This window comes from Carya illinoinensis, chromosome 15 (assembly GCF_018687715.1).
Source record: "Carya illinoinensis cultivar Pawnee chromosome 15, C.illinoinensisPawnee_v1, whole genome shotgun sequence".
NCBI lineage: Eukaryota > Viridiplantae > Streptophyta > Magnoliopsida > Fagales > Juglandaceae > Carya > Carya illinoinensis.
Genome location: NC_056766.1, coordinates 43,915,511 through 43,941,366, shown reverse-complemented (window position 1 = coordinate 43,941,366; position 25,856 = coordinate 43,915,511). Strand labels below are relative to the sequence as shown.

Here is a 25,856-nt window from a genome sequence, read left to right as displayed (position 1 = left end):
GGCTTTCCAGAGCTTAGGATTTCATCTAACTTTTGTTTCCTAGTGGAGAAAGATTTCAGTTTTTCCTTCAGCAACACTATCTCACTTTCTTGAATTTTTAATTCATCTTCCAAAAACACCTTCTTCATTTTAAATTGATCAGCTAGAACAATGGCTTCATTTAATTTGCCTTGAAGCTCTTCATTTTCTCGTTTGATGAAGTCTATCTCTTCAATGTGCACTTTGTTGAGTTTTCTCAATTTAACACATTCCTTGTATAGCTTCTCATATACAAGCTATAACAAACTCGGTATGTATCAATCCTAAAACCTGTCACTGCAACCTCAAGCTATAACAATTATTTTTCAAAATAGATCGACATTTTCAATCCTTAGACAAACACACGAACTAGATCAACATCTTTAATCCTAAAAAATGCTCAAACTAGGTCATTACCTTTAATCCTCAAAGAAATATTCTCCTTGAAAATTCCTATATCCATCATTCAACTATGTTCAACCCCATTTTAATGGTTACAGCCTAATCAGTCTCCAAAATAATTCATACTAGTACACCAAGCCTGCGAAACTAAAACCTCCAATCTCATTATAAATCAGTCCTTCAAATCTGCAATCCCATAACCTTAAATTATGCAATATTCATTTCCCAAAATCCGTTAGATCAATGAACTTATATCCAATAACAAAACAATCGACTCCCGAAACTTTCAAAATCTAAAACCTTAAATAATAACCAGTCATTTCCTAAAATTTGCAAAACCTTAAAACTTTGCTGAAATTTTCATAAAATCTATCCTTGAAATTTGTTGAACTTACAACCTAGTACGTTATAGACCATTTCATAAACTCCACGGAACCAAAGAACTCAATTATCCTAATTCCCTAAGAGATCACCCAAATCATGCCATTCCCTTCAAGCCTCGATATTATAAAAACAAGCCACACAAGGCGTTCATCACGAAAGTTTAGGTTAGACCCATACCTGCCATGACTCCAGCATCCTGAGCCTCTGGAACCTCGCCTCCAATGGTACCAGGAGTCAATGCGTACATCCTAGCCCGAATTAATTGCCTCTTGTTAGTTCTACCACCGCGACAAGCTCCATGGCTTCCTTGAACTCAACTAGGGCAATCACAAGCAAAGTGTCCCGTCTGACCGCATTCAAAACATTGGTTCCTACCCAAACGGCACTCGTCTCTATGAGCTCTATTACATCTGCCACAAATTGAAACTCGACCTCCCATATGCACACCGGAGGCTGCCAACGATCGGATTCCTGTCCTCTGTATAACTTATGTAGTGACCCAGAACTGCTTCCTTTACCATCAACATTCAGCCTCTTTTGACTTGGAGGGGAGCCTACTCTCAAACTATTCTCTTGCTCTACAAGGGTGGCCAAATCAACTAACCTCTAAAAATATGTAATCTGATGACAAATTACCATTCTGCGTATATCCGGTCGCAGACCCTCTTGGAAATGCTCAGCTTGCATCTCTTCTGTGGCAATGAGGTGAGTAGCAAATTGCCCGACCTCCATAAATCTCTGGGCATAGTGTTCAATAGTCATGTTTCCTTGTACCAAGCTACTAAATTCTCTTGCCTTTTGCCGCCTCATGGAAGCAGGGAAGAAACGGTCATTAAATTCCTTTTTGAAGCACTGCCAGGATGCAGTAGCAAAGGACCCCAACTCCATCACTAACATTTCCCTCTTGGTCTCCCACCATTCAGCCGCATTACCTTGTAGCAAGTAACTTGCATACAACACTTGTTGTGCCTCAGTGCAACTAGAGACTTCAAATGTCATTTCTAAATCTCTAATCCACTTTCCAGTCCGAAGTGGATCTTCTTCTCCAGTGAAAGCCGGGGTTCTATGCGCTAAAAAGCACTCATAGGTGCATCCAGCTTGCACCACTCTACTTTGCTCTCCTTGTTGTGGCCGAAAACTTTGCTGAAGATATTCTGTCATTCGATTTAAAGCTCGAGCTATGGCGTAGTTCCCATCACCACGTGGTAAATCATCCTGAGGCTCGTCGATAGGCCTTCTTGGTCTTACCATCTTCCTGCCATAACATAATCTCTGACCCCAATCTCTGACCCCATTTAAATTTCGGACAAAATAAACAATACAAAATAAAACCAAATAATAATAAAATAAAATAGCATACAATAAAATAAACAAGTAAATTAAAATCAAGTAAGTAAAACAAATTCAATTTTAATAAGATAATTTCAAATCAAATAAAATCGAATTAAATTAAATAAAAACAATTCAAATTAAATAAATAAATAATTTCAATTTAAACATTTAAAATATTTTGGTACTGCACCTATAGGCATGTGGTTTCACCTAAAGCTAAACCGCTCTGATACCACCTATGACGGCCCCAATTCCCACGTATGGACACGTGGAAATCGAGACATTAGGATGATGACAACACGGGTCTCGGATCCCATTATTAAGTGTCGAGTGTGTATACAAACAACACGTGTACAACAAAGTAACGCAACGGAATAATAAAGTCGTTTGACTAAGTACCAAAATTTTGTTTAAATACAAACTCACTTAAAACAAGCGAAATAAAATACTACAAAATCAACATTGTCTCAAATTCCAAAATACATAAAATATAGGCAAGGGAAATATTTTTCAACAATACAAGTAAGTCCAACAATAAAATAATTCAAACTAGAGAGTAATTTAAATGCGAAGTAATTATTAATATCAAGAAAACACATTATTTAAATCTCCCAACTTAAAAATCATAAAACAATACAACGAAAAACATGTTTAATTTAAAATAAAAGAACCACTAATTATAATAATTTTAAATAATCCTTCAATAAAAATACACGTAAATACGAGATATCACATCGAGGATGAAATTTATTTGTAAGAAGGAGAGGATGTGATATCCCCGTTTTACGTGTATTTTTATTGAATGATTATTTAATTGATTTTAAAAAAATTGGTTCTCTTGTTTTAATATTATCGGATTTTCGTTGAATTTATTTTATGATTTTTAAATTGTGAAATTTATTTTGATATGCTTTCTTGTTATTAATTATTGTTTTGTGTTTAAATTTCTCTTTAATTTAAATCAATTTATTTTTTTACTTTAAATTATTGTGTTGTTGGTTTTTATTAATTATTTTATTTTAGCTAGTTACTACAATTAAATTAATTTATTCAACTTATTGTTTTAAAAATAATTTTCGTTGGATCAGTTTTGTGACCCAAGATGAGAACTGAATCTCATTTCTTTCCCTTCCTTTTTCTTTTTCCTCTTTTTCTTTTTCCCTCTCCCTTTTTCTTCTCTCTTTTTCTTTTTCCTCCCCTGCTTTTCTCTCCCCGCGCACGACGTCTTTCTCCCCTTTACCCCATCATTTTTTTTGTTCCTCCCAGCACGCAGCCGCACGCAGGCGTGGCCGTCACCACCCCTCGCAACCACTTCCTCACCTGCCAGCAACCCTCCCCTTAAAGTTTCAGCCTCTTCCGAGCTACCGTGAGCCTCCATGACGGCTTCAAGCCGCACGGCTTTTGTGCTCTAGCGCCAACGTGGCACCACCTTCAGCCACCACCTCTTCACCACTTTATTACTAGTCCTCCAGCAATCCAAACCACTCCTTCCCCAGCCCCAAACCACCAACAGTGAAGCCCAATCATTTCACTTTCCGATTTGGCCTTTTTGGCTTTCAACCGCCCTCTACGCTGCCACTCACGGCCAACCACCACTACCACCATTAGTTTCACCAACACCTCTAAGCCCTACCCTAGCCTTCATTTGTCTCCGTTCAAATTTGGGTATTCTGAGACCCACGGCCGTAGTGCATTTTGCATTGTGACATTGCTATGCCGCCACCTTTTGGAGCTCATTGATCCTCCGAAAATTATATTATAGTACTGTAAGTATTTTTCAAAGAACCCTTGAGATTTAAATATATTTTACATTAACAATATTTTATGATTTGGTTGGTTGTGCCAGACTGAGTCCGAGAAGTTTGGAGGTCGATTGGATTGGAGGATGGAGTTGTGTATTTGATTGGTTGATGTTGGGATTTGTTGGCTATTGAATATTGTGTCGTGTCATGTACATTGCATAATTGCACACATGTTCATGTTTGTAAAGGAAAACTGGATTTTCGCATAATTGCATGCATATTCATGTGCATATTTGAAAACTGGATTTTTATATGATAAATGATTTTGGATATGTTTGAAATGAATGGATTGAACGGTTTGAGTTAGAGGTACTGTAGGGATGGTGGTAAGCAATGACGATGGTAGAGTCCCGCCTGTGATTCCCACCTACAGTGCTCTGATTGATTGAAAGAAAGGTAAAAGGAACTGTAGAGATGGTGGTAAGCAAGGACGGTAGTAGAGTCCCGCCTATGATTCCCACCTACAATGCATGCGGTAGGGATGGTGGTAGAGTCCCGCCTACGATTCTTGCCTACAGTGTTAATTGGATAATGAGTCATTTTTTGAAAAAATTGTGGATATGTTTTAATGGAAATGTTTTGGGCCAAAATGAGATTTTTAGTATACGTGGAAAATTATTCATTTTGGAAAAGGATGATTTTTGGGTCCCATGATCTATCATCATGTGCATGCATATTGTTGTTGCATGAATATATTTTTATCTTGTGGGTTGTTTGGACTATTACTTACCTGCGGTACTATTTCTTGGTGCCGTAGATTTTGATGCAGAGCATGAGGATGTGGCTCCGCCGGAGACATGATCAGGGATCACTTTCTCGAGGGAGGGTTAGGAATTGTTTCCTACTTTTGATTATTTCATTTTGGTTTATTTATGTTTTCATCGGATAATTGTATAACTTTTTGAAACGCTTGTATTTAAGTGATATTGTATTTAAAAATTCTAGTACTTAAATGATTGACTTAACTGATCTGCTTCATCTTTTGTTTTACACATGTTGCATGTACACACTTAGCACTTGTTATTGGGATGCGTGACCCTTGTTGTCATCATCCCGACGTCTCGATTTTCACATGTTCGTAGGTGGGAGTTGGGGGCACCACACACTGCCTCTCCCCCTCACGGTAAGCCACCGGCACCCTCTCACGTTTTTTCTCTTAGATTCTCTCTATTTCTCTCTCTCCCTCCATTTCTCTGATTTGTTTTCTCTCTCATCACTCTCTCTGTAGCTCCGCCACTCTAATTGGCGCACCACTCACAGCCCAATGTTGTCGCGACTCTTCCCCTTAGATCTTTTTCCCCTGTTTTCACTCTATGGTATGTGTGGCTGCTGCTTATCATTTTTTTGTCTCCTTGTGATTTTACTCGTAAGTGAGTTTTATTTTTTTAAACTACTGTAACTCTAGCAGTTTTTATGTGTAATTACTTTGATGCCCTTTTATTTTGAAAGGTTTAGCCGAATATATTTGAACGTTGATTTATGTTTCATGTTTTACCTGTTGGCCTTATTGTTAAATGGACTGTGTTTTAAATTGATTTAGGTTGAGTTTTTATAATTCAAAAAGTGTAAGAATATTTTTTTAACTGATTGTCCGTTATAAGTTTGATGTTTAAAACGAGTTCGTGTATTTTCAGAAACTGTGTTAGTAACTCTTAATGGACTTTACTTTATTATTAAGAAACTAGTGTACTATTTTAATTTGGGGTGGGGATTAGTATTTTTAAGTAAGCAATTATTTTCTTCAGTCTGAATTCGATTAAGTGGTGATTGAGGAATTTAGAAGTGATGGTATTTTGAGACTAATAGGAGTTTTAGGTTTTTAAGAAATTACAATAGATATTTCAAGTGTAAATATGAGGTTTTTGCTCAATTAGAGATTTATTCAAATTACTTGAATTTTCATAAATGACGATTTATATCTGTTTGGCACCACTTTTGAGAAAATTTTCAAAAGGCTAATAAGTCCAGGTAAACGATGTTTTAATGCTAGATTTTACACGAATTATTGAGATTGAGGATTGACTTTTTGAAAATTTTATATGTTTTGTTATGAAATGAGAACTTGGAAAAAATAGAAGTATTCTCTGACATGCATTGTGTAGACATTAGCTATATTTTTATCATGCTGTCTCTGAAATGTGAAAAAGAGCGATTTGAAAAATATGAAAATTTGTGCGTTTATTTAGAAAGATGCTCCGACCTTTGTTTTTAGTATGTGATAAAGATCTGAATATCTTTTGGTACTCTGTTTTATTCTGATATGGCATCTGAAAACATTTGGCATGGTGTACTGATTTTGTATCTGACTTTGTCTCTGCTCTGCTTTATTTGGGTTGGTACCAACTTTTCTGAATCTGAGTGCACTCACTTTGGAAACAAAATGGTTTTTATGTGATCTTTCCTATGTACATACTCGGGACTTCGAGAATGATAAAGAGAAGATTTCATCTCTGTCTTTGTCTGGTTTGGCTGTCGGGGTTAGCACAACCCTACTACGGGGGTGGAATATGGTCTCTGCTTTGTAAGATGCTCTGTTTTGATGTAATGATGATGCTCAAGTTATGTTATGCCAAAGTACTATGAGTTTTATATGTCTTAAAACCATCGCTCTATTACGTTTGAAAACATATTTTGTTCTACATGATATTTCTGAAAGATATTTAATTCTGCATACCGTACTCTGTAAATGCTCATGTTTGCATACTAGCATATGTGCTCTGCTTACTGAGTTGTTGATAACTCACCCCTTATCTCCACAATATTTTTCGGATGAGTTTGGATATTTCAGCTAAGAATCAGATTATAAAGCATTGGGTGAGATGATTTAAGAATGGTTGTTTAAGCTTACAGAGTTTCTATATATGTAAAAGCGAAGTTTATTAAGAAATTTTATTATGTTCTGATGACTTAGCATTTTGAAAATTTTATTATATTGAGGAAATTAGTTTGAATCACAATTTCTTTATGATATTGGGAATTTGGAGTCTATAATTATATTGTTGAAATGTGGGTTTAAGTGATAGGAAGTAACTCTCCAACCCCTATGTGGGATCGGGGCATTACAGCCTTGCTACTCATTTATTCACCAGCAATGTGGGACTAAAGCAAAGAAGCAAAAAACCCCCCAACAAAATTAGCTTGCACATAATTGTTAACAGAAGGGAAAATATGTTTCATAAAATAAAACATGATTCATAATACAAAAGAAGGCACATTGGATGCGAAGGAAGGCTCTTTGAGGGAGGAAGTTATCATAAGCAGTCACTCCTCGACTACCACACAAGCTGAAATGCTACAAGCTGATCGTGTGCATGACCAACAGACGGAGGGTTACTTACATATATAGATAGAAACATGCATACACACAAACACATATATAACTGTATGATAAATATATATATGCTTATTATCATATTTTTAACCGTACTTATCGATCCTCTCAGCATTTGTTTATATGAAATTAAATGATTAGTAAACAAATGACGTAGCAAATAGGCTTCTAATCATTTAATAACACATCGTAAGAAAACAAAGAGAAGATGGAGACTAAAAGGGAAATGAGTTTTGTATGTCCACTACTTAATTAGACAATCACTTAAAATATGCCAAATCATAAAAATATGCTTGTTTTAGTAAGGAGCTCTGCCCTTCAAGACGATTAATACATATTGATGCGTCTTTCTACTACACCCGATGTCCCTTCTTCTGCAGTAGTCAATGTGCCTGCCAGAATTGGAGCTCTTCCTGGATTCTTGGTATGAAATTGTCGTATTAGTTCAACCGCCTTCTTCCAAACGCCCTGATCATATGTGTCTATCGGAGTCGCATCTCTTCCTCTCATATGGATTTCAAAGTATCTTACAAGTCTAACCACATTCTTCCAGACGCTCTCGTCAGCTGGAGTAACGTTTCCTTCGTAAGCATCTTGATGTCGCCGATGATTTATAAGGAAATGAATTAGGGATAGCAGAAGACAAATGGTAGATGTGGAGAAAGATACTAGATAAAGAACCAAAAAGCTCTGGAGTCTCAAGCTATTAGACGTGTTGGAATTTAAGTTGGTTGAACACTCATGTGGTGGAGTCAGCCATTGATCTTCCAGTGACTTCAAATCTCCGCTCTCAGATAGATTTAGAATGGCTTCGGAAAAATCCTTGACAATTGGCGACCCTTTCTGGAAGGCCTAAGAGGGGGAGCAAAAGAAGAATAATTAGTATTATAAGGTTTTATTGTAGAAGATGAAACAGGTGTCAAACTTTTGAGAAGAATCCAAATAGACAATTAACAAGAAAGCTAGAAGTTTTGGAAGTTGTCTAAATGAACCTAAATTGGCTCTGCTCAGAACTCCGGAGTTCTGAAAAGGCTGGATAGAAATCAGAACTAAATTGTTTCTTTGCGAAGCATGAAATGACTGCATTTTCAGAGTCATGATGTATCTTATACTCAAAAATCTATTTTTGGGTAAGCATACTGAAAAGTCTTCAGATGCATAAAATTAAAACATGAAGAAGTATTTTAGAGTGGTCAACTCAGAAGTCTTGAAAAATTGATAAAGTTCAAGTGTAACGTTTAAAGTTAAATACTCACGAAGGCCAATCCACCGTATCTGTTGATAGGCATGGTGCCACTGTATCCCTTGCAGTACTTATTGAGGAAAACCTTCACATATGGGAGTTCGAGGAAGGCAGCAGCTATATTGTTGGATTGGAATTCCTCAAGGTACTTGTATTCATTCTTGACATCCATAATATTCTCTGGACTGAACTTAAGCACATTCTCCACGTATTCTTTTACAAATGAATTGCCACTGCAACCAACTTTCAGGTTGTTTTTCTTCAACCACTGAATGTCTGTAAACGTTGGTTGAAGTTGTTGCACGGTGAGCATTGAAGACAGGCTAGCAGTGTAGCTCGATGTTAGGACCAAAACGACAAAGAGCCAAACTACAATAACCACGCGTGTGGAGTTGTTATGGATTTTTTCCCCTGCAACATAAAACCATGTGGTATGAGTCTTCGATTCATAAGTAAAGCCTAAGAGAATATCTTACGATCATCTGTACTGAAATTGATACATACTATGAGCAAAGAACAGAGAGGAGATGGTAAACCATAGGGCAGTGCTAATCTGACTCTTCCATGGGCCACTAAATTCTGGGTTGGATTGGTGCTCCAGGAACCAAACTATGAGCATTGTGTAGATCAAGATGGCACCAGTGGCTACCCACAATTCCCAGGTGAAAGGCACAGTAAACATCAATGCTGACCATTCAGGTTTTGCTGGTACCATCATTTCCATACTCGATTCAGCGTATGGAAGAGTAAAATCCACGTACTGCCGTCGCTTGGCTAGTATGGTTAAGTCGCCAATTACAGCATCGTATGTCTTTTATTGTATTTCATTTTCGACCCACATGACAAGCATAAGATCTTAATCAGAACAAACAATTTTACCCAAATAATTAAAAAAGCACAATAAAAACGAGTCGGATTAGTTCTAGTCAAAGATTCAACGAGTCGGAAAATGCTTATGCCACCGACACTTTGTACCGAGAAATTAATATTAAAATAAACGAGGCTAATCTATCTATGGTCTCACCTATTTATACAATTCATCTCATCTTATCTAACCATTATAATTTTTTTAAATTCTCACACAAAATAAAATAAATAATTCAACTTTTTCAAATTTTAAAATAAAAATAATATTAAAAAATATATATTCTAACAATATTTTATTCAACTTTTAACTTCTATTTTATCTCATTTCATCTTATCTTGAAAATAAACGAGGCTAATGTAACTATATGGAGAATAAATTTAGTACGTATTAAGTTTCTACGTACGGTACAAAAACAAGTCCATGAGAAATGGCAGAGAAAAAGTTCTTACCTTGTTATAGACACCATAAATTAGATCATTGTAGCTCCCATTGTGTGCTTCAAATTCAAAAGGAAGATCATACCTTAAAAGGTCTCGCACCCTAAGGAAAACTTGGATGCAGAAACCATTATATTTGTTGAGATTTGGTTTCTCCCCATACGTAACCTTCACAAATTCATCAAACGTTGCTATGCCAGGAACTGCAATTTTCAGTGGCTTTGCATCAGTAGGCATTTCCCAACCTGTTGGAGTTCGATTCAAGTTTCCTGGCCAAAATACTGGACCGGACAAGGTCTTGGCCGGATTAGAAACATTATCTCGTCCATTTTTCTCTTCACCTTTTTCTTTAGAAGGGCTCAATGAGAAGCCAAACTCTGGTGTCCAGAAGTCTATTTCTTTGTATCTCTTCCCAATCACATTTACAATCCTCAGTGTAGAACTGTCTAAGAGCTGGCCTCCTTCAAAATGTATTTTTCCACTTAAACCAGAGAAATTGCTTAATAACATTTTGTCAAACAATATCTTTGGACTACTGGTGTAAGTGATCATTCTCTCTATCGCTTGTGTGACAACTCTAAGGCTATCATATGCTCGCAGAGCATAAATTCCAGGGTCGCAGTTATCTTCCTCTGGATATTTATCTCTGAATATTTTCCGAAAATGGGCATAAAAATTTCCATACTCATTGCCATTCTCAGAATAGTAAGTCTTGATTCCTATTGCGCCTTCCATAGATGAAATAACGGAGTTGTTGACAGAGTCCAGCAGACTTGTAATGCTGTCTGAGATTATCCAAGCTGAGTCTCTCCCAACGAGTCCCATCTGCTTAGCTTCTCTGAACAAATAAGTTGCCGTCTCTAATGAAGAATCAAGGACAATAAAAACCCGAGATTGCGTTTTATTTAGCTTAATAAGCTCTTCTTGGACAACCCTTCCTGGATCATTCACAGAAGAAAATGGTGGGAGAACCAAACGGTACTCAATCTCCGAGCCAACATTTTGTAGAGCCTCAGATAATAGTGCTAGCATGCCGGCGTTACTGCCATATCCTTCATCTTCGTAAATCGCGATGACCCTTTGCCAATTGTACGCATGAACAATATCTGCGATGCATTGTATCTGTTCAGAACCATTTTTTGCCATTTGTATCAAGAAAGGCCAAAGAAGTGGCATTAGAGGCGGGTTAATGGCTGGTGCTGCGAACGAAATGACTGGAACACCAGTTTGCCTTCCAACATCGGCTACTAGGGCTGCTTCCGGCCATGCATGCATGCCTATTATCACTTTTACCTTTTGGTCTCTAATCATCTCTTCTGCTGCAACCAAAATGTCGATATTTTTAAAAATAATTTTTTTGGTGCATTTTCATATGAAAAAAAAAATTAATATATTTTGATAATGAAAGCTAAGGTATATGTTCTTAATTGTCAATATATTTCACTCATGTAGTACTACTCTCTCTACAATTATGCAAAATGTCATGCACTACTCTTGTAGTCTAAATTCGTCTCATTGTGCTGGTGTGACAAAATATATCAATATATTTCACGTGAACACAAGGAAACGTGTAACACCCCAGGCCCAAACTCATGAACTATTATTTTATTTAAGTTAAAAGTTTTGGAACTTGTAGGATTATTCTGGAATTAGAGAATAGACCATTGGAAAGTTTGGAAACTTGGCCAAAATATATATATATATATATATATATATATATATATGTGTGTGTGTGTGTATCCTCTTCATGCACAGTTATCTCTCCCGTCTCTTTCATTAGGTTTTCAACAGCGTGCATGCATAGGTAACCATACACTTGGATCATATTCACGCAGCAGTTCCTGCCACCACGAAGACCCACGTCTCACGACCTTACACAGTTTTTGTATTTGTGCAATTGCTCATCACCGCACAACCACCCAACAGTTACTCCTTCCCGTCACTCTATTGAAGTATATAAACAGTTATTGTAAATAATTAAGTCTTACAAAACCTTTAATTGTAAATTTACTTTATTGCAAGTGTGCTGCACGTGTATTTCATTCCTTGTATATATAGTTGGACTACTCTGTACATTACTACTTGTGCATTTTACTTTTACAGAAGATTAGTTTTTCTCTCCATCTGTGTTCTTGAGCTTTTCTTGAGTTTCTTGAACTTCTTGGGTGATCGGATGATTCCAGATTGATTCTCCTAGACACTTGCTCCTAATTTTTTATTTTTCTTTCCCACTTGTCCGCTCCTCCCCACGTGCAAGAAGTTCCCTGCATCAAGCGCGGCAAGTGCATGGTAACCGCTGCCCCGTTGCACATAACCACCTTCCTCCTTTTTCATTATCCCTTTCCCGTGCGCTCCTTCGATGCCAGGCATTTCGGTTTCTCAATACACTTCACCTTGTAGATGCTCTCTCTCCCTCGCTCTCTTTCATCTGTGATTTCTAGGACCAAACTGAGAGCTACTGCCGCCCAAAGCCACCATACGTGAATTCCTTCAAGCACGGCAACTCCAACCTCCTCGCAAGGCGCTGCTTCACATCGGAGACTCCATGACAACAGGCCAGCCCTTTCCGTCGTCACAACCATGCAGCGAGAACCACCACCAAAACTCCGTCGTGCACAACCCAACCCAGCCTCTGTTTTCTTACACCTGAAACAGAGCACCCCAAAGCCATCCACCGCCCTCCCCTCTCAAAAATCTCTCATCAGTTCAGTTATTTTCTCATGGCGTTCTCTTCCCCGAATCCTATTCCTTCCACACGCACTTTCGGTTTCCTCACCTTCAAGAGTTTTTTTTTTTTTCCTTTCCTCTCAACAGACCCTCTTGCGCCTCACTTGTACTAGTGAAATTGGTGCTGGGATTTTTGGTAGGATTTCGGATTTTGAGTTGCTGAGTTGAACCCAAGGTAAGCACTAGTTTCCTCTTTCACTCTCTCTCCCTCTCTTTTTCTCGCGTTCCCTCAAAAATTTGGATCTCTCTTTTCTTTCTGTGTTTTACCCAACCGGATTCGTCTCAGTTGGTGGGTATTGCAGCAGTTTTTGGGTTACTCCCGTACCTCTAGTTAAAGTCGACAACAGTGCATCGTTGCCGTCCAACGATAGCTTTGAATTTTCTCTTCCTCCTCGCGCCGGTTAGCATCCCTCACCGTTAATCCCATTGTTTTATTTCCCTGTCGCTTCCCCTTTTGATTTCTCTCAAGTTATTTTCTCCACCTCCCTCCCGGCATCAGACCCATTTATTCATCTAGTTTTAATTTCTTTACTGCAACCTACAGATTCCTATCCTTTAAAGCCTAAACTTGCCAACACGTGCTTGGGACCACATTAGACATGATTCCTTCTCTCAGTTCAGGGTTGTTTTTCATTGCAAATGTCGCAGCTTCTGTAAGTAGTAATACTTGACAAGACCAAACTTTTGAGCTAAATTACCTTAGGGCCATTTCTTTTCCCTCCAGATAATACTTTATTATTCTCAAGTTGAAGTTGACTTAGCTTTTTCATGAAAAGTGTCATGCAATCACTGATGAAATCTATATAAAAAGGAAAGAAATATATTTTGACATGAATAGTATAAATATGAACAATATTTAACATGTTTTGAAATGTAAGAAAGAGTGGATATGAAATTTGAGATTTTTATTCATGTGATATGAAATCTTTTGCATCTATTATTGATCATTTAAAAATAATATGAACATATTCCGCATGTGATTTGATATAACAAGAATATGAAAAATCTTTAGCATATTTATAATATGTTATTATTCTGATTCTGAATATGGTTCTGATACGATGATATTGGTACCAACATAATATAATATGATATGAGTGTACCTATTTTGAAAACAAAGTGATTTTTTATGTGTTCTTTTATGGTAGTACACAAACACCTTGTCTTAAAAAAAGCACTGAAGTGGTAGATATAACATACCAGCAGAAGCGACTCTAAGAGCATGCCGGAAATGAAGAGACAATTGGTGAGACTCTGAATTGGTGTTGTAGTTTTGAACTGCAATTTCCATTGCTGTTTTCTCTTCTTTTCCAATACGGGTATTAACGTCAGTGATTATACCCATACTCATCACTGTTTTGTTGTTGGCTTCAGCTCCATTAATGGAGGCACAGAGAAGACAACATATCACGAGTACTACCGGGAAGAAGAAGAAGAAAGGCCAGGGTCTGGGAACCGCGCTAACTGTTACGAGTGGAAAAGGCATTTGCGATTCTTGCTGTTGGGCGTCGAGAGTCGCAACTGTTTGCGTTTTAATTATTGGTATATAGCAGATGATCATTAATTAGAAAGAGCATGCATCTCATATAGATACTGTTGATATACAGATGCATTTTCGACAGAGAATGTTGCTTCAGAAAACACGCTGTTTCGAGGAATTTTTTGAAGTCTGATTTAGTAATATAATAGATCTGGTCCAAGTATTACATACCGCGTTAATTGACTTATATTATACGTGCATGAGCCGCTAAAGAATATTCTCAGAATCTAGGACTGACTTGCTGGCCGGGATGGATATACTAATTTCTATATATACTTAAATTAACTAGCGTAAATTTTACATTTTACATCCTAAATTATTAGAATCGACACTTTCATATTCTAACTACTTACAAGATTCATGCCGTGTCATATCACTTATTTTTAACCGTTAGAATTGAAATATTGGGGTGCAAAGTTTAAATTTTTAAAAGCTAGAAAGCATAGTACGTATGTGTAAATAGAATTCACGAAAATAAATTCACAAACTGATATATATATATATATATATATATATGACTTAATGTAGTACGTACATCATTATAAAATTATTTTTATTTTAAAGTACCTACTGAGAAAAGCAAAAAATAAAAATTTATTTTTTTATATTTTTAAATATTTTTTAAAAATAAAAAAATTCACAACATCACTAAAAAAAATATTTACTTAATTATTAAATAAATAAAAAAAACATTCATACTAAAAGCATTTTTTATACCAATTATCCGAGTTCGTTTCAGCCCATAAATTAACGTTTTCTGCAGATGAAGATGGCTAACAAACAATTAAACGTGAGGTGGAAGTTAAAGAAAGATAAACATATCCTAACGTTTGTCACATCAACACATTTTCGTCAATAAGACAACGAAGGAACGCGTATTATTAATTTTTGGGCTTTGATATATATAGTCAGCAAATATAGTCGGTGTGCAGTCGGCTATACAGAATAAATAAAAAAAATTATAAAAATTTTTTTTTTATATTTAGGGAAACCTACATAAATAAAAAAAAGTTATAAAAATAATTTTTTTTCATATAAATCTTGTATTAATTTATTTTTTTACAGCCGATTGTACGTCGACTGCATCTGTCGACTACAAAAAAAAGATTTCTCTTAATTTTTAAGGCGTTCAAGTTTGGACTCATGATATGATTGGGTCACTGATTCCGCTATCCAATCACCGACTGAAAGATGATTATTTTCTTTGCAAACAAGATCACTTGGCAGGTAAACATCTCCGTTTCGTGGGTAGATATATAGGCTTTGAAGTTTGAAGAATCGAAGATTCCAGTTTCCAACACCTAGCTAAATGAGACCAAGACTCTGGATGAAACCTGGATGCATACTGCGTGGCATGCAGGGAGTGACACAACTTGATTGGTCACCAAATGTTGAAAAATGGGATAAGATAAGAATTTTATAAACAAAATCATTAAGCACCAGTCGAGTCGTTTTTAAGGGATTACTAGCCTCCAATAATAATCTGTCACATATGATAGTTCTTTCCGGTCAATTTAAATTAACACGTTGCAATATACCTCTTTATACTACAGTTTTTAAATATAATTTTATAGTTTATTCATCGAGCTATTTTAAAATTGTGTGAGAATTAGATAGGAATCAATTTTTTGGTTCCAATCATCCCTTTTGTTATTTTTTTTGTTTTTTTATGTTATAATGTGTGTTAGCTTTGAGAAAACTGTAAGAGACTCCCAACCCATCAAATTTGTATCTTGTATCCGTTAGTTTATTTATAAATGTCCTACTTGCTGAGAAAAAAAATGAAATTGTGTTGATGTGACAACGATTAAAATATGTTTACCATCTTTAACTTCAAATAAGATACTTCAATTGTGTTGTTGAAAGTTCAATAAAATATTATTAGAATATTATTTTTTAATATTATTATTATTTTAGAATTTGATAAAGTTGAATTGTTTATCATATTTTATGTTAGAAGTTGAAAAAGTTGTAATGATTAGATAAGATAAATTGAGATGAGTTGAGATGGGTTGATAAACCAAACGTAGCTAATTGAGTGGGTTGAAACAAACCCCCAGACAGGTATAGATAGGATAGTCATGACATGAATTTTAGTATCTTATTTATTATTATTATTATTTTTTTAATATTTAAAGATGTTAAATTATTTATTATATTTTGTGTAAAAATGTAAAAATATTATAATTATAAGATGAGTTTAAATGGTTTATAAAAACAAACCGCTTCCTATTTACTAGGAGTATAAAAAAAATCGATAAACCGGTAAATCAGACCGAACCAGACCAAACCGGTGGGATCGTGCCGGTTTTATTTTTCTTAAAACCGATTAAAATTGGTCTGGTTTCTATTTTTCTTTTTCTAAAACCACACCGGTTTATAGATATTTTAATTTTTTGTATTGTATATAATATTTATATATAATATATAACTATATATAAAATAGTTTTGTATTATATGATAAATTATTAATTAACATAATATTAAATTTTAAAATCTTATATCATTCTATTTATTGTATTAATAGTTATACTAATATTATATAGTGTATATTAATAGTTATAGTAATACTATATCACTATATATTATAATATACAATAATATCATTATATTATATATTATGATATATCATTATAGTCTATAATACAATTATAATATATATTATAATATACGATAATATATTATCACTATAGTATTATATACTATAATATACTATATTATATATATTATATAATATTTAATATAGTACAGTTAAACCGGTAAAACCGGAGTACCGGTTTAGAAGAGTAACCGGTGCGTAATCGGTTTTGAAAAATGTAAAACTAGTGCATTCCAGTTCAATCTTAAATTTTGTCCAAAACCGGACCGAACCAAACTAGTTTCACATCTACTATTTACTTGATGATACTTTTTTTAAATCAAATTAGTGATGGAAATGATTTTAAAATATGAAAAGTCCAAGGCAAAAAACAGTGTCATATATGAACTAAGAAGGAAGTTTACTACCCCTCTTGGGCTACGTAGGGTTTGTTCCCCTCCAGATCCAAGCCGGCTAATAGAAAGTCCAACTCGTAAGCAATGAAGAAAAGAGGGTCGAGCTAAGCCCGAGAAGGCTCATCAGATACAATGACTAGTCACGTCACCCGTTTAAACCACAACCTACACCGCAGGATAACGAGCATGCCACATTAAATGGCCAAAGAGATCAACATGCAACGATATAACAGGATGTCCACTCATATCTGTAACCAAGACAATACGCGCACCTCCCCCTTATCTGCAACTAGAGACAAATGGAGAAGGAAAGGACGACCCACGTACAATACAAAAAGGTGACAATTGACATGTTAGAGGAGAATCCTGCCACCAATACAATGCTATGTATGCCCTGCATGATCTTCCAGTAGTAAGTAGGGATCATCGCGATTGAGCATATAAGCATGTCCCTGGCTTAGGTAAAAGGGTCTGACATATACTCACTCTCTTGAACACTTTCTCCTAGCATTCTCCTCACAAAACAATTATTCTAAGTTAGGCATCAGTAGTGTCCCTCACCACTCCGAGCCCCCATCTCAGTACATCTTGCAGGTCTTTGAGAGGAAATGCTGAGTTACTCAGGCTACGAAATATGACATCAACTTGAATTTTTTTTAATTCTTTATTTTTCTTCGACTTTGCAGTTGCACCACCAAGCGAACTACTGCACGCTCTTGGATATCGCCGAATGTGTCTTTTAGTACTGTCACTAGAGTATGCCAACATACACATAAGCCAACAATCGATAACTGCAGAGTGAAAATTAAGATTACTTCCATACCTAAAAAGCACTCTCCAAAACGAGCTGTACAGCATTTTGTTGCACCAAACTAGCCTATGTTATAGTTAACTTTGAATCCGCCAGCTCAGCATCATCATCAAACCTAGATCTCTCTGTATCATATATGTAAGTAGCTTGGTACATATATCTATATGGTATTCAAGGGTATATAAATTACTCTACTTCAATGTTTGATCTATTTGGTACATATGATCCATTATTGTCATGATCAGGATGATAATTCTAAAAATTCAATGGGTAACATTAAAAGCCACTTCTTGATTCTTTATAATCCAATTCAAACTCCAATAATTTGTCATTTTTGCACAATTCAAATGCACAAGTCTTGCAGCATATCGACTACTCCAATGTTTGTCATGATCACCTCTATAATGGATTCATTGGTGGTGGCTAACACCCATAGTTTGAATAGTTTTTCAAATTAAAGGTTTTACTTCATAACCAAATCTTCCACCCATTTCTAAACGGAATTAAATTAACGTAGTTCTCACACCAAGACTTCCATGTTAAGGAAGCCATTTACTTAGCTAGCTTCTCAGTTTAATGATAGACAGTAAGGCTTTCAGCAATGTCTTTTCAGGAAGAATTAATATGTACGTAGACCTTAATGAAATTAATGTTGGTATAATTTCCACTGTGATTAATGCAAGCTGTCGATATTTTCCTCCGTCGTTGGAAATTTGGAGGCAACTTCATGGAAGTTGGGGAGCAAAGTCAAAGCTATCGACCCCAGATTCCATTTGGCCTGATATTCTTCATGGAAGCTAGCGAGCAAAGTCAAAGCTATCGACCCCAGATTCCATCTGGCCTGATATTCTTCCGATCCTCATGGAAATGTGTTTTGTCTTAATCAAATAGCTAGTAGACCATGCATATGCGCAGCCTGCTAGGCGCGTACGTTGATAAGGTTTCCTACCATCCCAGGTCAATTCCAGATTCCCCACCTAATACTAATGATGATTCCTGTGATACCTCATATTTACGTGTATTTTTATTGAAAGATTATCTAAATTATTATAATAAGTGATTCTCTTATTTTAAATTAAACGTGTTTTTTGTTGTATTATTTTATGATTTTTAAATTGTGAGATTTAAATAATGTGTTTTCTTGATATTAATAATTATTTCGAAATTACTCTCTAACTTGAATTATTTTATTGTTGGGCTTTAACTAATTTATTTTATTAATATTGATTTGTAACGTTTATTGTTTTTATTTGAATTTTATTTATTTTATTATGCTCGATCTTTATTTTGAAATAGTTTATTGTTGAATTCTATTATTTTATTTTATAAGGTTACTGTGTTTAAATTATTTTATTTAACTCGTCGTTTTAAAATTTATTTTCATTAGATCAGTTTTGAGTCCTTAAGCTGAAAAATGGTTGACATTATTTCTTTCATTTCATTTTTCTTTTTCCCTCTTTTTCTTTTCTCTTTTCTCTTTCTTCTTTCTTTTTCTTCATTCTTTTTCTTTTTCTCCTTATTTATTCCCCAACCCGTGCGAACCCTCTCCCTTTTCTCTTGTCCTCTGTGCATCCTCCCTCCACCCAGCCTCACCATTGTCCACTAACAAACCTCACCGCCCCACCCCACCGCCTTCCCCTCAAGCCAGCGAGCTCACCCATGCCGGCCACCACTCCCCACGCTCTCTCTCTCCTCCCCACTGGCCGTGTGTAGCCCAAATGGGCTTGTATTTTCCTGTGCCACCGTCTGGTGGCACCACCACCACCACAACTTCCCCTCCAATGAGCCAACATCATCCACCAATCTCAGCCCCTAACTTACCATCGTTTACCCCCACAAAGCCCATCAAGCCACACAGTTTTAGCCTCCCTGCGCCGCCATCACGCCGCTGTTGGCCACCAACTCTTCACCACTTCACTACCAACCTTCCAGCTACCTAACCCACCCATCCTCAGCCCCGACCAGTCACCGGTGAAGTCTAACCATCTCATTTTCTGTTTTAGCCTTTTTGGCTTTCGACCACAGTTTGTGGCGCCACTCACGACCAACCACCACTTCCATTAGTTTCATCAACACCCCTAAGCCCTACCCTAACCTTCCCTAGTTTTTATTTGTCTCTGTTCAAATTTGGGTATTTTGGGACCCACGGCCACAGTGTATTTTGCACTGTTACGTTGCTTTGTCGTCATCTTTTGCAGCTTTTTGATCCTCAAAATATTATTTTATAGCATTGTAAATATTTTCCAAACTTCCTTAAGATTTAAATATATTTTTGCTTTAACAATCATTTGTGATTGGTCGGTTGTGCCGGACTGAGTCCGAGGAATCAAGGGTCGGATGGAGTTATTTATGTTTGGATGATTTGAATTGTTGGGTATTTTGTGTCATATCATTTACATTGCATGGTGCATGCATATACATGTGTTGGAAATTGAAAACTGAGTTTTTAAGTGTTAATGGATTTTTTGGATGCATATGTATCACGACCCCAAGTCGAGATGAGACATTATCCCAGTGGAGCTCCTCTAGTCACTCAGGAGTGGAAAATACTGAGTAACATATACGGTAATGTTGTCGTGTCGACTTCGTAGTCCCTCGACTAGCGGGGACTAGAGGATGCCTGGTCATGGTACGCGCTGGGCACGGAGCTGGATATCGCTCATATAGATGTCACATACGTGGTCATTACCTACGATGTGGCATAAGAGCTAGAGTGTGCGAATGATCCCTAGGGGAGATCATGGTGCATATAATAAATTGGAAACTGGTTTCGATATTAGATATGGCCAATTTTCTGGAAAAATGTCAAGTTTTGATTAAAGGATATTTGTGGGCCATTTTTCTGGGAAAATGACAAGATTTTTATAAGTGGATATTCATGGACCATTTTCTGGGAAAATGGTGAATTTCTTGTTTTAAGCCATTATCTAGGATAATGGCGAGGAAATGTTTTAATGGAGCTGTTTAGATCAAAAATGAAATTTTTGACGTGCGTTGGAAAAATAGATTATTTTTGGGAAATGATTATTTTGAGAAATGTTATTTTCAGATCTCATGCATATAGCATCTTGTTCATGCATATTATAGAGGTTTTAATATATTTTTATTTTGTGGGATTGTTTGGATTATTACTTTCCTACAGTACCGTCTTTGATATCTTAGATTTTGATGTATATGAGAAAAAGGCTGAGTCTAAGGAGACGGCATCGCCGGAGGACTAATTTGGAGTTTGGTTTGTTTTATTTGGAAATTATTTTCCGTCCTTAATTATGTATTTGGATTTATGATGTTGCTATATAGCTTGTGTTATTTTGATACGATTGTTTTAAACGAGTTTTTATTTAAACAAAATTTCTGGTACTTAATAAACGGACTTTTATGATCCGTTGCGTTATTTATGTTGTACACGTGTTGCATGTACATACACTTGGCACTTGGCGATGTGATACGTGACCCTTGTTGTTATCATCCTAACACCTCGATTTCCACGTGTCCATACGTGGAAGTTGGGGGCGTCATAATTCCCAAAATGCAAGATCGCCAAATGCCCTATCCATGGTTACTTGTCCCTATAGTACTGTTCTTTCTTCATGATATTGTCTCCGATGGAGCTGAAACCAAAATCAAAACCAAAGTTACGGGAATCGGTATGATTGCATCTCAAAACTACAACAACAATTCAAAGACTCACAAAGTCTCTCTTTCCCAAGTTAGTCATGTCCCTTCCGCATCCGGTAGTGCGTCTCTAGCTAATCTCTATCACCCATTTTGCTAATAGTGGGATGTTAAGATTTGCTGTCGGAAGTCAAATAATGAAAGATAATTTATATAAAGCAAAGCAAAATTAGAAAACCAAACCATTTATTAATATGAAACTAGTCATATATTTGAGAAGAGGTGTGAATAGTAATAAAAAAATATGTGAAAAGTAATAATAGAATATTGAATAGTAGTAAAAACTAATGAATAGTACTAGTAAAAAGTATGTAAAAATTAATAATAAAATAATGAATAGTAGTAGAGTATTATGAGAATACCTCAAGTGCTTTCAGTACCCAAACATAGCCTTAAGGTGGTTTACGTGCTGCATTCTTTTTAAATATTATACATAAATATTTATTTATTTATCGTAAAAGATTCCTTATTGCTATTAAACCCTAGGTACGCTACAACAGAAGTAACTTTTTCCAGCTATTTAAATTTCTGGAAAATGTGCTAAAAATCGTCGCCAAACATCAATCACATTGATTTAAACATCGTTGCATGTTCACCGGTACTATTCCTCCACTTCTGATATACTGCAACAGAAGTAAAAAATCGCTGCTAATAGGTTAGATTTCCAGGCAATTTTATTTTTTTTTTTCACAATTAGTTCAAGAAATCGCCGCAACTATGAACTATGATTCAGTTAAAAATTGTTGGGAAAGACTAAAAGCCTGTTTGGGATTGCAGTGGAAAGTCTAAAAAGTGCTTTAAAATGGTTTAAAGTACTTAAATGATCAAATTTACCTATTTGGTAATTCTATATTAAAGTACTTTTAAATAATAATAAAAAAGCTAAGAAAGCACGTTTCAACAAAACGTAAGTCCTATTTTACAAAAAGTAAGTCCTATTTTTCTGTGACATGTATATTACGAAATGATCCTCACTATTTTACCACAAGGACAACTTTGCCCCTCCCCTTCCCCGCCCCCCTCTCTCTCTCTCTCTCTCTCTCTCTCTCTCTCTCTCTCTCTCTCTCTCTACCTCCGAAGACCTTCACGCCTTCAACTTTCAGAAGACCTTCACGCCTTTAACTTTTAGATGGAGCTGAAAATTTCAGAAGACCTTCAACTCTCTCTCTTTCTCTTTCTCTCTCGACCTCCGAAGACCTTCACGCCTTCAACTTTCAGATGGAGCTAAAAATTTTAGAAGACCTTCAACTCTCTCTCTTTCTCTTTCTCTCTCAACCTCTGAAGACCTTCACGCCTTCAACTTTCAGAAGACCTTCACGCCTTCAACTTTCAAATGGAGCTGAAAATTTCAGAAGACCTTCAACTCTCTCTCTCTCTCTTTCTCTCTCGGCCTCCTAAGACTTTCACGCCTTCAACTTTCAGATGGAGCTGAAAATTTTCAGATGGCAGTTTGTCTTCAACCATTTTTTTTCTATAACACAGAATCAGTATTCCTTATCAAAAATCTGGATTGAACCCGAAAACCCACCTTTGAATTCTTCAGCCCCTGCACCTTCGAATTCTTCACCCACCGCACCTTCGTGGCCTTATGGTTTTTCTCTGGGAGTTTCTCATGGTATATAGCACGTCAGGTTAGTAAGGTTGCAGTTGATGTCTTTCTAGAAAGAAGCCATTGAGAATTGGTATTGAGGTTTTTGACCAATCGAATCGGTTCTCCAGCTGCATCGGATGGCGCTGAAGCCTTCAAACATTTTTTTTTATATATATATAACACAAAATCAGATGGCGTTGAAGCCTTCGACTATATCGTCTCCACCAGGTTCTCCAATTGAATCGATAATCATTCTTTAGAAATTTTCATACGATTTGCTCTCTATCAAATTTGAATGGAGCTAAAACAGAGTTATTGGAGCTCAGGGAGAGAAATCTTTATTGGTACTCTTCGGTTAGTTATCTTTACTTTCCTAAAATTTGAGAAAAATGGAATCAACTACGCAAGAAGATTGTATTGGATAAGTGTCCAGATTTATTGGGTTAGCTACCTACTCAAATATTGGATTTTAGAAACAAAAAAGTCTCTAGATTTATTGGGTTAGCTACCTACTCAAAGATTGGATTTTGTCATCACCAAAAAAAGTGAAGAAAGGTATGAATAAATTTTTGTTAATATCCATTCCGATTGATTCTCACGTATTTTTCATCTATTGAAACTCTAAGTCTCTGCTCTATTTATACAACACCCATGACTGAGTTCAGTAGTGTGTAAAAAAAAAAAAAAACCTTATCTTCCATTCAGTGGTATTGCAAATTGTGTGGAGTGTGCATGCATTCGGTGGTACTGTCATTTGTGCATAGTGAGTTATAATCATCCATTCACAGTCGGTTGTAATCTAGGTATGTTGTGATTGGTATTATTTCCTCATTATTTGTTATTTTTGTTTGGAGTTGCTTCTCTAGTTGTCACCGCAGTCCTTGCTCCCCTTTTCTTTTCTTCTTGTGTTTTTGTTGGCCATGCAAGGGGGATGAGGTCCTTCATGGAGCACGAAATCACAGTGCATAACTGCTGTGAAAGTCCTATAATTGCTTGACAATTTCTAGTATCATCATAACAGATGTGGCTTTGAACATAGCTCTTGTTATAATATATGGTTACAAAAGGGTATTTCCTTCACTCATTGGGTTAGATTAAATGGTTCAAATTTTATGGAGGGTCCATAAATTCTAACTACAATTTTTAGATTAAATGGTTCAAATGTTATTTTCTTAAAATTTGTCATGTGATTTGTTGAGTCTGGTTTTTCAAATATTTTGCTCTGTTGCGTGGTAATAAATGTATTAAAAAAACCATTTCATTGCAATGTTCATCTGGGTAACTTCCCCATCCACTTTCTGATGTGAACAACATTTGTCTTTCCATCTTCAGCAAAAAACCAGGCAGAACGGTCCCTCAATTGTACTCCTTACGAAATCACATAGAGAAACGTTTATTGCCCTAAAGGACCCAACATTTCATATTGATTTTATTAAACGAATGAAAAATAAATAAATCAATAATGACAATCATAATCTTATTTTTGGGGATTCGTTATTATTTTCTTTTCTAAATGCTTTGTAATGAACTATTTTAGTGGTTGTTGAGAATAAATTTTTTTTATTATATATTTTGTTTGAATTTTTACAATATTTTAATTTTTTTTTATTGATGCTTGTTCTTAAGCATTGCGATTTTATTATTTATTTATTTTTAATATTTTTTGTGAATTTAACAGATATGAAGAATAATGGTTACGATACTGAAGAATATACAAGCGATGTCGATAATGGTGAAGAAGAAGAAAAAGAGGATGATATTGACTTTATGATAACATTACAATTAATGATGGCTTCTAAATATCACACAACATATATGGTCAAGGAACCTTGTAGGACCTATCCGCATATAGGTCATAAGTTTGTTATGGAGATTCTAAATGGTCATCATGATAGATGTCATCAACAATTTAGGATGGAAAAAGATGTATTTCATACTTTATGCAAAGAGTTGAATGAAAGATATAACTTAGCTAGTACTCGAAACATAACTATCGAAGAAATGGTTGGAATTTTCTTGATTACATTAGGTCATGGGTTCGGGAATAGAATGGCGCAAGAAAGATTTCAACATTCGGGAGAGACTATTAGAAGGCATTTTAATAGTGTATTAATGGTTGTTTCACGAATGGCAATCGACATTATCAACCCCATTGATAGGGAATTTAAGGATGTTCCAAAAAAATTCGTGAAGATGAGCGATATTGGCCATACTTTAAATATTGTATTGGAGCTATTGATGGAACCCATGTGCCAGTTACTATATCTCCAACAAAACAAATTCCATTTATTGGTAGAAAAGTCATACCTACTCAGAATATCATGGCAGTTTATGATTTTCATATACGTTTCACTTTTGTTTGGGCTGGGTGGGAAGGTACCGCACATGATATACGTATTTTTATGGAAGCTATTCAGAGTGAGGAATTGTACTTTCCACATCCACCTAGAGGTTTGAATTTAATAAGAATGACATTAATGAACTTTAATAAGAAAATAAATTATTTTTATATTACTTTGGATTTATTATCCTAAATTGTATGTAGGTAAATATTACTTGGTAGATGCTGGATATCCTCATATGAACGGATACATGGGGCCATATAGAAGGGAACGATATCATCTACCAGATTTTCGTCGTGGTCCTCGACCAATAGGTATGCGTGAAATATTTAATCATGCACATTCGTCACTCAGATGCA

At 35.8% G+C, this 25,856-nt stretch overlaps 1 protein-coding gene and 1 long non-coding RNA gene across 4 annotated transcripts; one reads left to right on the top strand and one right to left on the bottom strand.

Moving 5' to 3' along the window:
* Positions 1 to 7,423: 7,423 nt before the first annotated feature.
* Positions 7,424 to 14,105, bottom strand: LOC122296491 (glutamate receptor 2.9-like). 2 transcript variants are annotated; one of them, XM_043106250.1, is made up of 5 exons: positions 13,745 to 14,105; positions 9,830 to 11,136; positions 9,017 to 9,323; positions 8,526 to 8,923; positions 7,424 to 8,121 (listed from the first exon to the last, which is right to left on the bottom strand). In XM_043106250.1, the coding sequence occupies exons 1-5, from the start codon at positions 14,103 to 14,105 to the stop codon at positions 7,597 to 7,599; spliced, it is 2,898 nt and encodes a 965-aa protein (XP_042962184.1). In that variant the 3' UTR covers positions 7,424 to 7,596. The 2 variants fall into 2 exon arrangements, with proteins under 2 accessions (XP_042962184.1, XP_042962185.1); XM_043106251.1 differs by having other exon boundaries at positions 9,830 to 11,133.
* On the top strand, positions 11,594 to 14,252 carry LOC122296498. Of its 2 annotated transcripts, XR_006238572.1 has the most exons (3): positions 11,763 to 13,197; positions 13,693 to 13,790; positions 13,919 to 14,252. It is a non-coding gene; the product is annotated as an uncharacterized LOC122296498 (long non-coding RNA). The 2 variants fall into 2 exon arrangements; XR_006238571.1 differs by having other exon boundaries at positions 11,594 to 13,790.
* The last annotated feature ends 11,604 nt before the right edge of the window (positions 14,253 to 25,856 follow it).

Excerpts from the sequence above, each read along its gene's own strand:
- LOC122296491 (XM_043106250.1), bottom strand. The coding sequence starts at position 14,105 with ATGATCATCTGCTATATACCAATAATTAAAACGCAAACAGTTGCGACT. Across the intron at positions 9,324-9,829 it reads TTTATGGTGTCTATAACAAG|ACATACGATGCTGTAATTGG; the intron begins GTAAGAACTTTT and ends ATACAATAAAAG. Across the intron at positions 8,122-8,525 it reads GATACGGTGGATTGGCCTTC|GCCTTCCAGAAAGGGTCGCC; the intron begins GTGAGTATTTAA and ends TCCCCCTCTTAG.